Source organism: Motacilla alba, chromosome 1 (assembly GCF_015832195.1).
Source record: "Motacilla alba alba isolate MOTALB_02 chromosome 1, Motacilla_alba_V1.0_pri, whole genome shotgun sequence".
Classification (NCBI taxonomy): Eukaryota; Metazoa; Chordata; class Aves; order Passeriformes; family Motacillidae; genus Motacilla; species Motacilla alba.
This window is the reverse complement of record NC_052016.1, coordinates 104,812,935-104,826,530: the sequence shown is the minus strand read 5'-3', so window position 1 is coordinate 104,826,530 and position 13,596 is coordinate 104,812,935. Positions and strand designations below refer to the sequence as shown.

Genomic DNA, 13,596 nt, shown 5'->3' with positions numbered 1-13,596 from the left:
CCAAAGGTTTCCCTGAAGCCCATGCTCTACCCTGTTTGGCCTCCCATGATTTGCTTCAGGTTCTGAAGAATGCATACCTGGGGACTGTCAGCAAAGGTGCCTCCCCAGCCCTCCTGGCTTTACCGCTCACGTTCGTTTTCTGAGGTTTAAACTGAGTTCATTAATCCAAACAGTAGACTGATGGGATCTCCATAATCCTCCAGTTCTTAAGCAATAAAGAATGCCTTGTGCTGGGATATGAAAAATGTCAGACTGCTAGTGTCTCCACTGAGCCATTTCTTAAATGCCCACTTTTTATGGTTCACTTCACATTGCTAGAATTTAAAAGGCACCTTGGCTGTGGGTTGATAAAATGAATTAGTGGCTTTAAGTAGTGGCTCAGTAAATGTAACAACACTTTAAAAGGTACAGAAGCAAAGTTCATATTGGTTGCTGGGTGCCTGGGAACGCTCTAAATGTCCCTCTGTGTGTTTCGTGTGCTATGACTGATGTGTTCTGTTCAAAATTGCAGGTTTATGCAACTCAGCCGACAGCTGGATGATTGTTCCTAATATCAAACAAAACCACTACACGGTGCACGGGTTACAGAGTGGCACGAAGTACATCTTCATTGTCAAGGCCATTAATCAGGCTGGCAGCCGCAGCAGTGAGCCTGGCAAGCTCAAGACAAACAGTGAGTAACACAAGATCAGGATGCACGGAGTCTTCTCCTTTCTGGCCTTCCTTTTTAGGTCTGATATTTGGAAAATACAAGAGGACAGAGAAGTTCAACTTTTTAAAGTGCTTTCCAAAATGAAAGCCACTTATTTAATATAATTCAAGATTGCTTTAGTCTTCTGTAGTGCAGAAAATATGTTGGGGTTTTTTTTGAGAGATATATCTGTAGTTTGGTCACTGGAAATATCACATAGGAATGAAGCCATCATATGTGAAATGGTAGAAAATACTCTTTTGTGGTTTTGTTTTAATATCTTCTCTATTCTTTTTCCTCTACAAAGCAAAAACTTTTCTTATGTTTGCCGTAAAACATTTTATTTTTGTGTAGTGTTCATAAGATAATTGCTAATCTAATTTTATCCTCCAAAATTATCTCTTTTTTAGGACACTGGAAAACTTCTTAGCTTCAACCCCCTCATTTTTTTATGGAGTTCAGCAAGGTGATAGACCAGTCAGAGATCCCACTTCAAAAAACAATGGTTAATCAAATTATTAGCAGATGTAGAATAACAATTTAAAGACTAGTTTTCAGCTGTTTTTTCCTCTTGCACAAGCTAACCCTTCAGTCTGTAGTCATCATGGGCAGTTCTGCGGGCTGGAAAGAAAGCACTGGAATTTGTGCATCTTCTGAAACCTGCTTATTGTAGGGGAGGGTGCATGAGGAGAGGTGATAGTGAGTGGTGCAAGAAGGAGTCTGAAGAGAATTTCCATTTCCTCCTGTCTGCTATTAACCTGTGAGACTTGACCAGACACAACTTAGTACAGAGAGACATCCTTGAGATACTGCTGCAGCACACAAAGGCTACTGAGCAGTCAGAAAGGCAGGCAGGAGGTTATGTTACTGCTGTCAGGTAGTAAGAAATAGTCCCCAAATACTTTGCAAAGAGTTTATTCTATGTTTGGTCATAATATGTAGCTCAAATGCACATTGCAAAAGTAGATAACCCTGAACAGTCTACATCTTATTTTAAGTACATGTGCCAGTGCCTCACAGGCTTCATGAGACATCTAATTTAAATTTTCTGTGCATGCCATCAAATCTTCTGATTACATGTTTTTCCCCTTGATATGAAAGACAGTAAGAAGAGAAAAGTGCTTTGCTGGACCACTTGTGGAGTTGTACTTTTCTAGTTGTTTCTTGGTGGAGGTAAATGATCGTTCTGCTTTCTGACACAACGAGCAAGCCTGTCAGAATTGTGGTGGGCTTTATATATCTACAAGGTTTGGTTTACCAAAAAGCTTCCTGTTATTGTCTACAAACCTTGTGCTACAGCCAAAGCTACTTGCCAAGAGCAACAGCCTGAGTAATGTTATTGCACCATATTATTTGGACCAAGTTACAGTTCACTTCCTTCCTTTTAATGCACAGTATCCAGCACCACATGGGCATCCTTCCAAAGCAATCCTGAATTGTTGATTGTGCTTGTTACAAATAAAGCTGTCAGTGAACAAAGAGACAAGTCTAGTTCTTCTTATTTTCAAACTCATTTTGTGGGATTTGAAAACATACTTTTTGTAGGAATGATGAAGATGTTATGGAGCTTTGCCCCTGGAGAATTAATAGAACACAAGTTATTCTAAATCTAATATGCTGTGAAAAAAGCAACCCTCAGACCTTTATTAGCATGTATATTGTTACAAGCAAGAATTAGAGTATTCTGGTTACCTCTAGGTCAGAGATAATGGACGTGATGATTATGCAGGGCTCTTTTCAGGGATTATCAACACGGGGAAGTTAGTGCACAAGTTGACAGTAAACTGACAATGCAATAGAAACTAGCTAATGCAGGCAGCAGGATAGGTTAGTCTGTCTCAAGAATGCTTGAGAGGAGGAAATTAATATGGTTATGTAATCCTGTGGGCTTCTTACAGGCTTGCTAATCCACTCTCCTTTTAAAAATCAAAGCCAAACCGTTCTTCTGTCATCTTTGTCTCTGCATCTCTAGGTCAGCCATTTAAACTGGACCCCAAATCTGCTCATAGAAAATTGAAAGTGTCTCATGATAACTTGACAGTGGAACGGGATGAAACATCATCCAAAAAGAGTCACACACCAGAGCGATTCACGAGCCAAGGGAGCTACGGAGTAGCTGGCAACGTGTTCATCGACAGCGGGCGGCACTACTGGGAAGTGGTTATAAGCGGGAGCACATGGTACGTATATAAAAATATATGTGAAAAGAATCACTAGTTCCCACCACACAGATGCTGGCACAGTTTCTCTGACAGAGACCAGTAGCAGAGATGTCAGGAACAGTATAAGAGCAGGCCAAGCATGTATTTTCAAATAGTTTGTCAGATGAGTTTCCCAATCTCCAGCACTTTTGGACTCCAGAAATAAATCTGTCAGATTATGCATCTTTGTATTTAGCAGCCTCCACAGGACTTTTACTCCACAGCTGGGGTTGGTTGTTTTTTTGAACCCACATACAGTATATATTACGATTTTATTTTTTTTTTATTTGAGGGATTGAAAACTTTCATCTTGTTGACACAGAGATAACTTTGTAAATGTGATCATTTCTCTTCTAAATGTAAAGGATTTTCTGTCCTTCACAATGAAAAAAATAAATAAAACAGAGGACAACTTGATGATCCAGTTTAACAGGGGCAGAGGTCAGATTTGCTTTTGGGAAGGGGACATGAAGCAGCAGAACTGTAGGTCTGTGCCCCAGGGAATGAAGCAAGGGGCAGGAAACAGAAGACTGCTTTCCTTCACTTCTGAATGATCCTCTGTGTCATACAGGGGTGTATTTCAGAGGGTCTTTAGTCAATGGAAGAGATGTTATCCTTTGGTTTTCAAAGACATCATGATGAAAGTTAATCGAGTGGAAAAATCAGTGGGGTCTTCAGGTATTTCCCACTGTCTCAAAGAAGTAAAATGCTATTAGTCTGTGCCAGTGCTGAGTGGGGGAAAAAAATCTTATGGCAGATTAATCTCTGTTGGTTGAAAGTCCAACAAATACTGCAGTGTCTCTAGAACGTGAGGAACATTTACATTTCTGTTATATATGACAAATCAGGTATTTTTCCTCAGTATCCTTTAATGAGAATATTTTCACAATCCTTCTGCTCTGCACATCTTGCTATAAATTATGGTTTGCAGAGCAAATGTCTTCACCTACAGTTGCTTAACTTGGCCTGAAACCCAGTCTCAAAAATGTTCATTTGAATCTGAAAACCACACCAACATCTGGCAAAACATATTTGAAAATGGCAAAATGGGGGGGAGGGCGGGAGGGGGGAGATATTTAATGTGTCCTTTGATGTTTACTCTTGCATTCCTTCTTCAGGGCCACATATTAAAGGAGCAAGGAGAGATCAGATTAGCTGACAGATAGCAGTGTATTTTAAAATCAATGAATTCCTCTGTATTCATCTGTTGGAAATGGAAATCTGAGGTCCAGTGATTTAAACCCTGAGTTGCTGAGTATTCAACAATCTTCCTTTTCAATACTGGAGGCAAGCCCTCAAAAAAATTGCCCTAGCTGCCAAACTAGAAATAATACTATGGGCTTCCCTGACCTCTCAGACCCAAAAGAGAGACAGAGAAAAGCATTAATTAAGCCTGTGCAGATGTTGTGGTGAAACGTCGTTTAATTGGAGCTTAACTCACAGCAGTAAGAGGTGGGGGCATTCCAACAAATCCTCTGGGCTGACATTTGACTTCACTGGGAGACAAAATGGCAGGAAGCATTTGTTTCCTTGAGATGTTCTTTTGTTTTGCAGGTATGCTATTGGTATTTCCTACAAGTCGGCACCGAAGCACGAGTGGATTGGAAAGAATTCTGCCTCCTGGGTGCTTTGCCGCTGCAATAACACGTGGGTGGTGCGGCACAACAGCAAAGAAATCCCCATCGAGCCCGCGCCTCACCTGCGGCGGGTCGGGATTTTGCTGGACTACGACAACGGTTCCCTTGCCTTTTACGATGCTTTGAACTCCCTACACCTTTACACTTTTGACATTACGTTTGGCCAGCCAGTGTGCCCCACGTTCACGGTGTGGAACAAATGTTTGACCATTATAACTGGCTTGCCTATCCCTGACCACCTAGACTCCTCCGAGCAGCTCGCGTGACTGCTAAAAGCCAAAAGGTAGGACAGCACATCTTCCCAGGGCGGCCAGGCGGGGACACCAGGAGCTTACCCAGAGCTGGCGGATCCACGTGGCATCCCAGACAATGCTGCCAAATTTGGGCAAAACTGACAAGGAGAGAAAAATCTCTTCTTGTGTATTTTGTACTGAAGGACAGAAGTGGCTTTAATAATTTCTTAGAACATTTTTTTTTCAGTTGATTTTGTTTGGTTGGTTTTGTATTTCATCTCTTACAGGAAGATTTATAAATTATTTATAAAAATGAAAAAAAAAAAAAAGAGAAAAGTGAAAGCCTAGTACGGACATCTGGGAAATGACTTCTTGGTTTTTTTTGGGGTGGGGTTTTTGCACATTGGTGGTCCTGTTAATTAAAGTTTCATCAGCCTTTTGAATAATTTTATTTTACAGTGGATAATAGGAGAAAATTGGAAAGATGAAAACTGCATAGTGGACAAGTCAGTATACTTCAGCTTTTACCTGTACCAACATTAGTGGTCTCATTACCAGCCTTGTTGAGTGTGAGAGCTCTCAGTTTCTACTTTCCACATGGGAATGTGCAGACCAAAAGAACAAAAATGAGCAAGCGAGGAAGCGGAGCTCACCAACACAGCAAAAGAATAAAGTTTAATTTACTTCTGTTCACAGGGCAATGCTCTCTCTGTTCATAAAAAGCATGTGGAGTATCTCCTAGAAATGTGAGTGGATAAATCATCTGGTGATTTATTTTATTGATGGCAATATTCCTATCTACCAGTGCTTCACTTTTGTCTTTGGGAAACATTATAGAATCACTGAGGATGTGGAGGACCGATACCATCTCTGAGAATCAGCAGCACTGGAGGAGAACAGCCAATCCAAGGTCTGACTGTAGACTAATTTGATAAAGCACGGCATCATTTAAGGATTGATTGTAATAGAAGATGTCACAGTTCTGATGGCAGACATGTGAATGCTTATTGCTGATTTTACAAGGTTCAACATAGCAAGCCCAGCCAACAGCTCGGAAGTGAGGCATGCGCCACTTTACCATTGGTTTCAAATGAAATACAAATGTTTCATTGTCATACACTGTGTTGTGTCTATAACAAAGCAAGGAAATCTGTTTTGCATATGCTGTATGGAGAAACACTGCAGCTGGAGTTTGCTCATAGTTATCGTTGTCCCAGGTTGGTTGGGAAAGCACAGTTCACTTTGCAAATGAAAAGTAAAGAGTAAGCTTTCAGCAGCAGTAGAAATCTGCATAGGGAGACCCTATGTTCACCCTGGTGTTGGTAGAAGAGCTTCAGTGAAGGCAATAGAGGTTCTATGTACTTTATCTCAGAGCTGAATCGGGTGCATTTTTTTTATCTTTCTCTTTACAGATAAAAGCTTTTTGTAATTATTGCAATGCTTATGTAAAAATGATCATTTTTGGGAAATGATTGAGGCATATGACAACTTTAAAAGAATGGTTTTCCTACAGTGTTTTGTTGTTACTATGCAAGTGGTGAATATCTGCCTGTGTAGAGCAAAGATAAATTGAATATCAGCTTTAAAGATTTGCTCAGTAATTTATAATAATGCTTTAGGTGTCTTTTGAAAAAGATGCCTTAATGCACTTTGTTCAGTAATGGGTCCAAAATAAAATGATCCCAAGTTCAGCTTCAGATTTTTTAAATACTGATATTCCAGGTACAAAGCTCTACTGCAGTTTGCCTTATGATGATATAAAAAAACTTATTAACAACTGGAGGAGTATACGTACATGCCTGTTTGTTTGTTTGCTTGGGTTTTTTTAATAGAAAAGAAATGCCTTTCCATGTTTCTTTGATTTCCCTTTACATGCCCTGCTAACTGCTGAATTAAATGGAGAAAAATAATTAAATGGAGAAAAATCTGGCAGTACATTGCTGATACCATGCTGATACCATGGCTTTCAGCTGGGCAACATCCCTTAGGTAGTTCACAGGTAGGAGCCACTGATCTTTCCCAAGTAGACATAAAAAGGCGAAGTGTGTGCATATAGTGACCTCACTGTCTATCATAGTGTCATTAACAATCAAGAAACGTATACCCTCAAAACAAAAAAAGTAAATCTGTCCCCAAGCATCACATTTTAAAACTGAGTACAATGCCATTGATACAATCTGATATACAATGCCCAGATGATCTGGCCTGGGATGTTTGGGAGAGATGTTAGCTGAGATGGTATGAAAATTTTGAAAATAAGTTGACAGAAGATGTCTGATGCAAAGCAGTGATAAAATGATGCATGAAGAAAGGACTTTTATTTTAGAGTTATTGCCAAGTTTCTGCCTAAAAGGAAAGAGTGAATTACCAAAGTACATGTAGGAAGGCTGTGTATCTTCTCTTTCGCAAGAAATATTAGATCTAGAAGCTGATTTCAGTAGTGGATAAACTGAAAACACTGCTCAGTTTTTGGTTATACAATATTGGCAGAGACTGAGCTGGATGGAAATAATACCATGGATTTGGAGAGGTCCCAAATGATTTCACATATTTTCATTGTAAAGATAGAGCATGAGTCTGAAGACAGATTGTGGTTTTGGCCAATGGAAGAAGGATGGTCTTTCATCTACATACGTTGCTGTATCACCTTTATTTTAACACAGAATACTTCATTTGGAGCTAAGCCACGTTCCTCCAATGTCCTATTAACTCAGTCACTACTGACACTAGTCAGTACTTGTGCATATATGTACACATATGTATGGGTATACACACACCAGCATATGCACAAATATAGTGTATAATTTGTGTATACACACGCATATGTATATACACATACAAAGTGACAGCAATTAGTCAGATGTACCTTTTTGCTTGTTTCTTGGAAAATTTCGTATGCTGTATGACAATGAGGAAACAAGTTTGCTATGAATAGTATTCTTCTGGACATTTTTTAACAAACAAAATCTGTTTATTTTACAATACTTGATTCAATGCCTGATTAATCAATAAAAATTCCATTTGAAAATGTAGCTTCTGTGGTCTGTGGCATTTTGCATGGTCCATAGTTATGAATTGGAACCCGGGGGAGCAAGTAATCCTTGTACACAAATAAAATATGGTATTTAACGTAGCATGCAGTCTTAGATGAGGATTTTTCCCTTTTTTTTTTTTTGAAAGTTTTGTGCCTAGGAATGAGGTAACATTGTATAATGCTGTGTTTAACAAATGCAGATTTTTGAGGAATAATCTGCTGAGATGCAAGGAAGGACAGTGGTAGACAAAGCCTGTGTTGGTATAATAATTGTTTCAAAAGTGGACTTAACACCCAATTAGGGGTTCAGCAGAATTAGAGAAAACAATAACACAATCTCTTCAGAAGATAGTAAAACTCAGAGTAGTGTTGAGCTTGTGGAAATGAAAGGGTGGGGGACTATTTTTCTCTGAGACCAGATAAGATTTTCCATGTGTTTGACTTTTATGTGTTAATGCACACCTAATAGGAAAAAAAAATCGTTCTGAAATGGGCTATATGTCATAAATTATTTAGTAGACTGTCTCCAGTCTACTGTATTTTCCCATTGTTGGCTTTCAGAGAGCAATGAAGTTGCTGATTTTTCTGCCATTAGTTTATTTTTTATGAGTTTTGGGTATCCCATTTTTTCAATTGCTCAACAAAGAGACTGTCAGTTAGCAGAGGGTCCCAAGGGTTGGAAGCATAAAAGTCTCTCAGGTCTGGGTACACTGTGAAATGCAGGAAATCTGTAAGTACAGGTGAAAACACATTTTTCATTATTTTAGCAATAGTAGGTCACTAAACCAGTGTGCATCATCTGTTTTATTCCTGTGTCTTAATTGCAAACATTATATTCTTCACGCATTAGAAAACGCAACAGGACACTATTGAGAGCACAAATTAAAATGTCAGCTCATTAACCAGTTCATTTTGAGACAGCCAGCCTTTATAGTGCCATGAAGGACTGTGGGAGATTCCATTAAAATATTTTTTAATAATACAGTACATATTTCTTTTTTAATTGTTCTTATAAAACAGATGTCTAGTAGTTAGCAGATTCTGCTTTCAGCTGCAGCAGCACAATTTTCAGATAAGCCCATGAAACAAAACAAAGTGAGGATTGCTAGCGGCTCTCATCTGTGTCACCAAAACTGAAGGTGCTCATTTTAGTTGGAAACAGTGTTTTAGTTTGTGGTTGAGGAGGGAGGAAGAGCTGACCCACACAGGAAGAGCACAGCAGCACCTCAGTGACTGGCCAGGGCACACCCAGCCTGAAGGGTGGGGCAGTCTTGGGAAGCTGGTGATAAACAAAAACATGCACAAGTTGCTTATGGAGTGATGTGGTGGGACTTTAACTGTTACACCATTTCTCATGTATTTTCACATACTGATCTTTGTAATAGTGGAAGTGTGTCTTGAGATAGAGGGATATAAAATACAGTATTTTCCTGTCTTACTGCGTTGCTTGCCCATATAGAAATGAGCACAATGTTTTTGTCTTCTCCACATTGAGGAAAATCCAGCTCACTTCCAAGTGCTGATGCTGAGTTATTTGTATTTAATATGTTTTCTGAAATTAAAGAAACCCTCTTAACATTTTAACTATTGATTTAGTACTCGATAGAGTAAAAAAATAGGAGACTAAAGAACAATGATGTTAACAATGCTTTCAGTGTGGGCTAGACTCTTGGTTTGGACTGTGACATTTAGGGCATCTGTGTACATAAATCAAATCTCTGTGCCAGAACACATTAAATTGTCATTCATGTGGGAGTTGAACAGTGCAGGTGCAAGTGTTTTCTTCTGAGGTAGGCTTTTGCATTAACTCACTCTTTGAGTGGAATATTCTGTTTCTTTAATTTTTTTAAGTGGTTTTCTGATTCAAGTGCAGGCCCAGTTAATGAGACTGTAAATATACAATCATTCATCATGTTACTAATTTTAGCAAGCTCTGCCATATCATGTGCCTCTGGCAGATTGCTGAACACCTCAGCTGCAATCATAACCTTTACAGCCTCAGCTCCAACATGAGGACTGATGCTTAAGATGTTGACCAAGTGTGTGGCTTTCCCAGGTGGGATTCATCCTGCTTTGAGCAAGGAACTCCAGCACAAATCATGATACCAGTTAAAGGTGAGGGACACATATATTGCACAAGGGTGATACAGGAAAAACATGGGCTAGAAAACCATCACTGTTGAGGTAGTCCTGGTTTAGAAGTACAACAATATATTAGGAAGTCGTGAAGTCTTCTACTACAGTGTGATCAACAGTGGCATTATTACTGCTGCCTGAGAGAGGGATGGAGTAGCAAAAGAGGGAGTTCTGGAGCAGAGATCACTCAGAGTGACAGGGCAGCTGAAAACCTGCCACCACTGCCTTCTCTGGCACCATGCTGCAGCTCTGCAAAGCAAGCCTGCACCTATTCATCCTTTTGTTCCAGCTCAGCCTCAATCCACATTCCCAAATGACAGGAAAAATAATATTGCAATTACATATTTGAAAGCCTAACCTGAATAAAAGCAGCAGGGCAGGGATGACAGCCCCAGGCCTTGATCCTCCTTTATCCACCCAGATTTTTACATCTGCTGACTTCAAAGGAGATAGTCCTGATTTACACAGAGGTAGGTACAAGCCCATGAATCTTCACTTTCCAAAGAGTCAAACCCGAGTGAAGCAGGAGACCCTGTGAGAATAGCTCAGACTTCTCAGTAAATCATGTCTTTGGAGAAAGCACTTTAGCTGCTAGCAAAATTGCAGTTTCTCATGAGCTGTTTCCCAAGGCCAGCACAGGTGTGTTTTAAAATGTCTAGTTCCTTTAAAATGTATGGCTCAGTAACATTCTTCTTGGGTGAATTGTTCAGGCAATGCTTTGCTGTTTCCTTCAAGTGTGGGAACAATTCTCTTAGCAGGTGCTGAGTTACTTTTGTAAAATCTTGAGATAAACAAGTTTTATATAATGCTCTAGCATAAGACTATTGTTCTTGGACTTCCATTTAAAAAGGGATAATAGCTAAAAAGTTTAGATGTCTGTTTCCTTTAACTGTCCTAATTTATGTAGTTATTTGAATTCATTTCCTCTAAATGAATAGCACCTCATTTTTTGTTAATGCACATGGACAGATATTAATTAGGAGTATTCCTGAAAATTATGAACCCTTACAATAGTTTATAATCGAACCTTTAAAAGGCAGCAAATGGAGGCTTTGTGTTTTGTATAGTCATTGAACAGGAAAAAAACCAGCTATAACTGTTTAGATCACTGAAAGGTAACAAATGATGGCTAACTGTTACATGACAGGATTGGAAAAGTTTTCATTAGCAATTTTTTACTTCACTCTCATTTTTATTTTACTTGGAAAACAGACAATTCCACTTGAAAATGTTTCTCTGATATTCTTCTATTTCTTCACCTTTCTCTCTGTTTTCAGTCTCATTTTTAATTTTTAAATATTAGAGAGGCAAGAAGTGTGAGTTTCAAAAAGTTTGCTTTATTTTTTATTTTCTTGAAAACTACCATTTTCAAGATGTGCACAAGAAAGGAAATGAGAAGTCAAAATACTAATGCAATATGGCAACTTGAATTTTGAGAATATTTCTGAAGCATAATTTAAAGAAGGAATGCAGATAAACCTGTCACTCTTCTACAATTACTGAATTATTTGGTTTCATTATTCTGCGCTTAATAGCATTTCTCTCTAATTAAAACAGCACTAGGAGACCTGATTAAGGAGCACAAGCAGAGAGATAGTAGATTATTTTAGGATAACCCTGGAACCAGCTCTCTTTAATAGCGGTAATTTATATACTCAACCTCATTAATGTCAGCTTGGGGGTTTGGGGGTTCTCTTTTTTTTTTTTATTAAATTCTGTGTCCTCACTAACAGTAGTTCATAGCCTAGAAGTATGTGTCTCTCTTGGGAAGCATAGATTCCAATCCCTTATTCTATTGGGATTCTATTCTCTTATGGAATAGCAAAAAAGTCCTCCCTGTGGCAGGTGTGAAGGTGGTGCCAACATAGCAAGAGCATCTCCCAGCAGCAGAGGATTGTTTGATCTATATTTCTGTCATCTTATTTATGCAAGTAGTAGTGATGGCCAGAGGATAAAATAAATTCATCCAGATTTGTAGGTATAGGAAGATGTGAAAAACCTCTTTGTTGCAGTAGTAATTACAACCAGTGGCACACACAACCCAGAACTAGAAGTTAGCAAATTGAGATTTGTGCCTTTATACAATCAGTCACATATCCTTTTCATTTCTTCTAGTGACTGTGGCCTCTGTCTCAATTTTTCTGTCAGTTTACATCCACATGCTCCTTGAACATTTCTTAAAGTCAGTGGGGCTTTTTTACATATTAGGTTTTAGTCAAACAAACGTTTTTTTAAAACAAACTTTGCTGATATAATGTCAGCAGATTATGGCAGAGAGTGGAGATGAGGAACAATTTAGGACCCAGAACAGGTTCAAATTGAGTTCAGAACAGAAAAATACTGGTTCTCTTCTAACAGTATAGTCACAAAATTGCTACATTGCATATATTTAGACAAACAGGGTTTGTTATTAAGAAAGTGCCCTGAGTTATGCTGTAAATTCTAAAAGATGCAAAAATTGAGGAAATTAGGATAAAACTTTGAATTACATACACAAAAAGAGAAGGAAAAATTTATTTATCCACTATTCAATAATTCATGTTTTCCTACTTCCTTCCATGGGAGGGATGAAAAAGGAATGATTTGTCTTCCATTTTTATGAAGTCACCACTCCGTATTAACGTTACTTGGAAATCTCTCAGGATGAAGCAATTTCATATGAACAAGCACAGCATTCTCAATAATCTTGAAGTCTGCATAAGCCATTAGCCAGCTTTAAGGCTGGCAGTTACTCATCCAGTTATGAATGCTTTCATGTGTGTTTAACTGTGCCAGTAGAAACATGTAGCATTAAAAAAAGGGGAAAAAAAAAGATCAATCAACTAAAAAGCTGCTACTTGGTATAGGGAAAGGAAAATATTTTCATGGATCTATATTCGTGCTGGTTCTCATGCACAGAGAAGCCTTAAGTCCTGACAACCTTTTATCTGCTTTTGGAAACAGCTCTGCAAATCATCCTGAGGGTCTGGTTGGTGTATATGGGTACAGCTCACCCCAGCGTCCCCACTGTCCCAGTTATTCCTGCTTCCCCACAAGTAGAAGGAGAAGCAAGCCAGATCCCAAAGGTCTTCTTCTCTAATTCTTCCCTGACGTTTCTCATGGCAGGAACAGTAAAGGCACAGGATGGCTACATCTTGTGTGGCAACAGAATTACATGAAGTTTTACATTACTATGAAGTTTTAAGCAGGCTTCTCTGGGATAGAACCTGACCCCACAGAAAGAGAGGCTGAACTGCCTCCAGTAACAAGGTCCAGACATTTCTAAAGTAGCTTCTCCAGCTTCTGTCATAGTCAGGAAAAGAAAGGGAAATCTGCTGCAGGACAGGCTATGAGGATGGCACATTTTCTAAAGGCATGTCCAGAAGGATCAAAGGGAAAATTTTAACTGTCATTCATCCTCATAGGAAGGTCTGCATAAGGAGAATGCATACATTTTTCCATGTTTCCATGGAAGCATGAAAAACTGCCTCCTTATATGTCAGGTTTGGCAGTGCTTGTGGGCAGGCAGCCCCTCATTTCATTTGAAGAGTGAAAAAACATTTTCCCACAATTTTTCTTCTCATTCTCTTAAAAGTTTGGCAAATGGGAAGAAAAAATTGTCAAATTCCATTGCATGAAGGCTCATACCACTGATCTTCATTGTCAAACTGAAGAAAATGCAACA

The 13,596-nt window shown here is 38.9% G+C and overlaps 1 protein-coding gene across 11 annotated transcripts in view; it reads left to right on the top strand.

Moving 5' to 3' along the window:
• Window positions 1-12,731, top strand: part of MID1 (midline 1) — a 244,380-nt gene extending 231,649 nt beyond the window's left edge. For 7 of the 11 annotated variants that reach the window (XM_038157691.1, XM_038157719.1, XM_038157711.1 and 4 more), the window contains 3 exons: window positions 512-673; window positions 2,664-2,871; window positions 4,447-12,731. In XM_038157691.1, the coding sequence (XP_038013619.1) occupies window positions 512-673; window positions 2,664-2,871; window positions 4,447-4,795 (719 nt within the window). In that variant the 3' untranslated portion in view covers window positions 4,796-12,731. The remainder of the gene's footprint in view (window positions 1-511; window positions 674-2,663; window positions 2,872-4,446) is intronic. The other 4 variants (XR_005259405.1, XR_005259404.1, XM_038157736.1 and 1 more) reach the window with 4 other exon arrangements.
• Window positions 12,732-13,596: the final 865 nt, after the last annotated feature.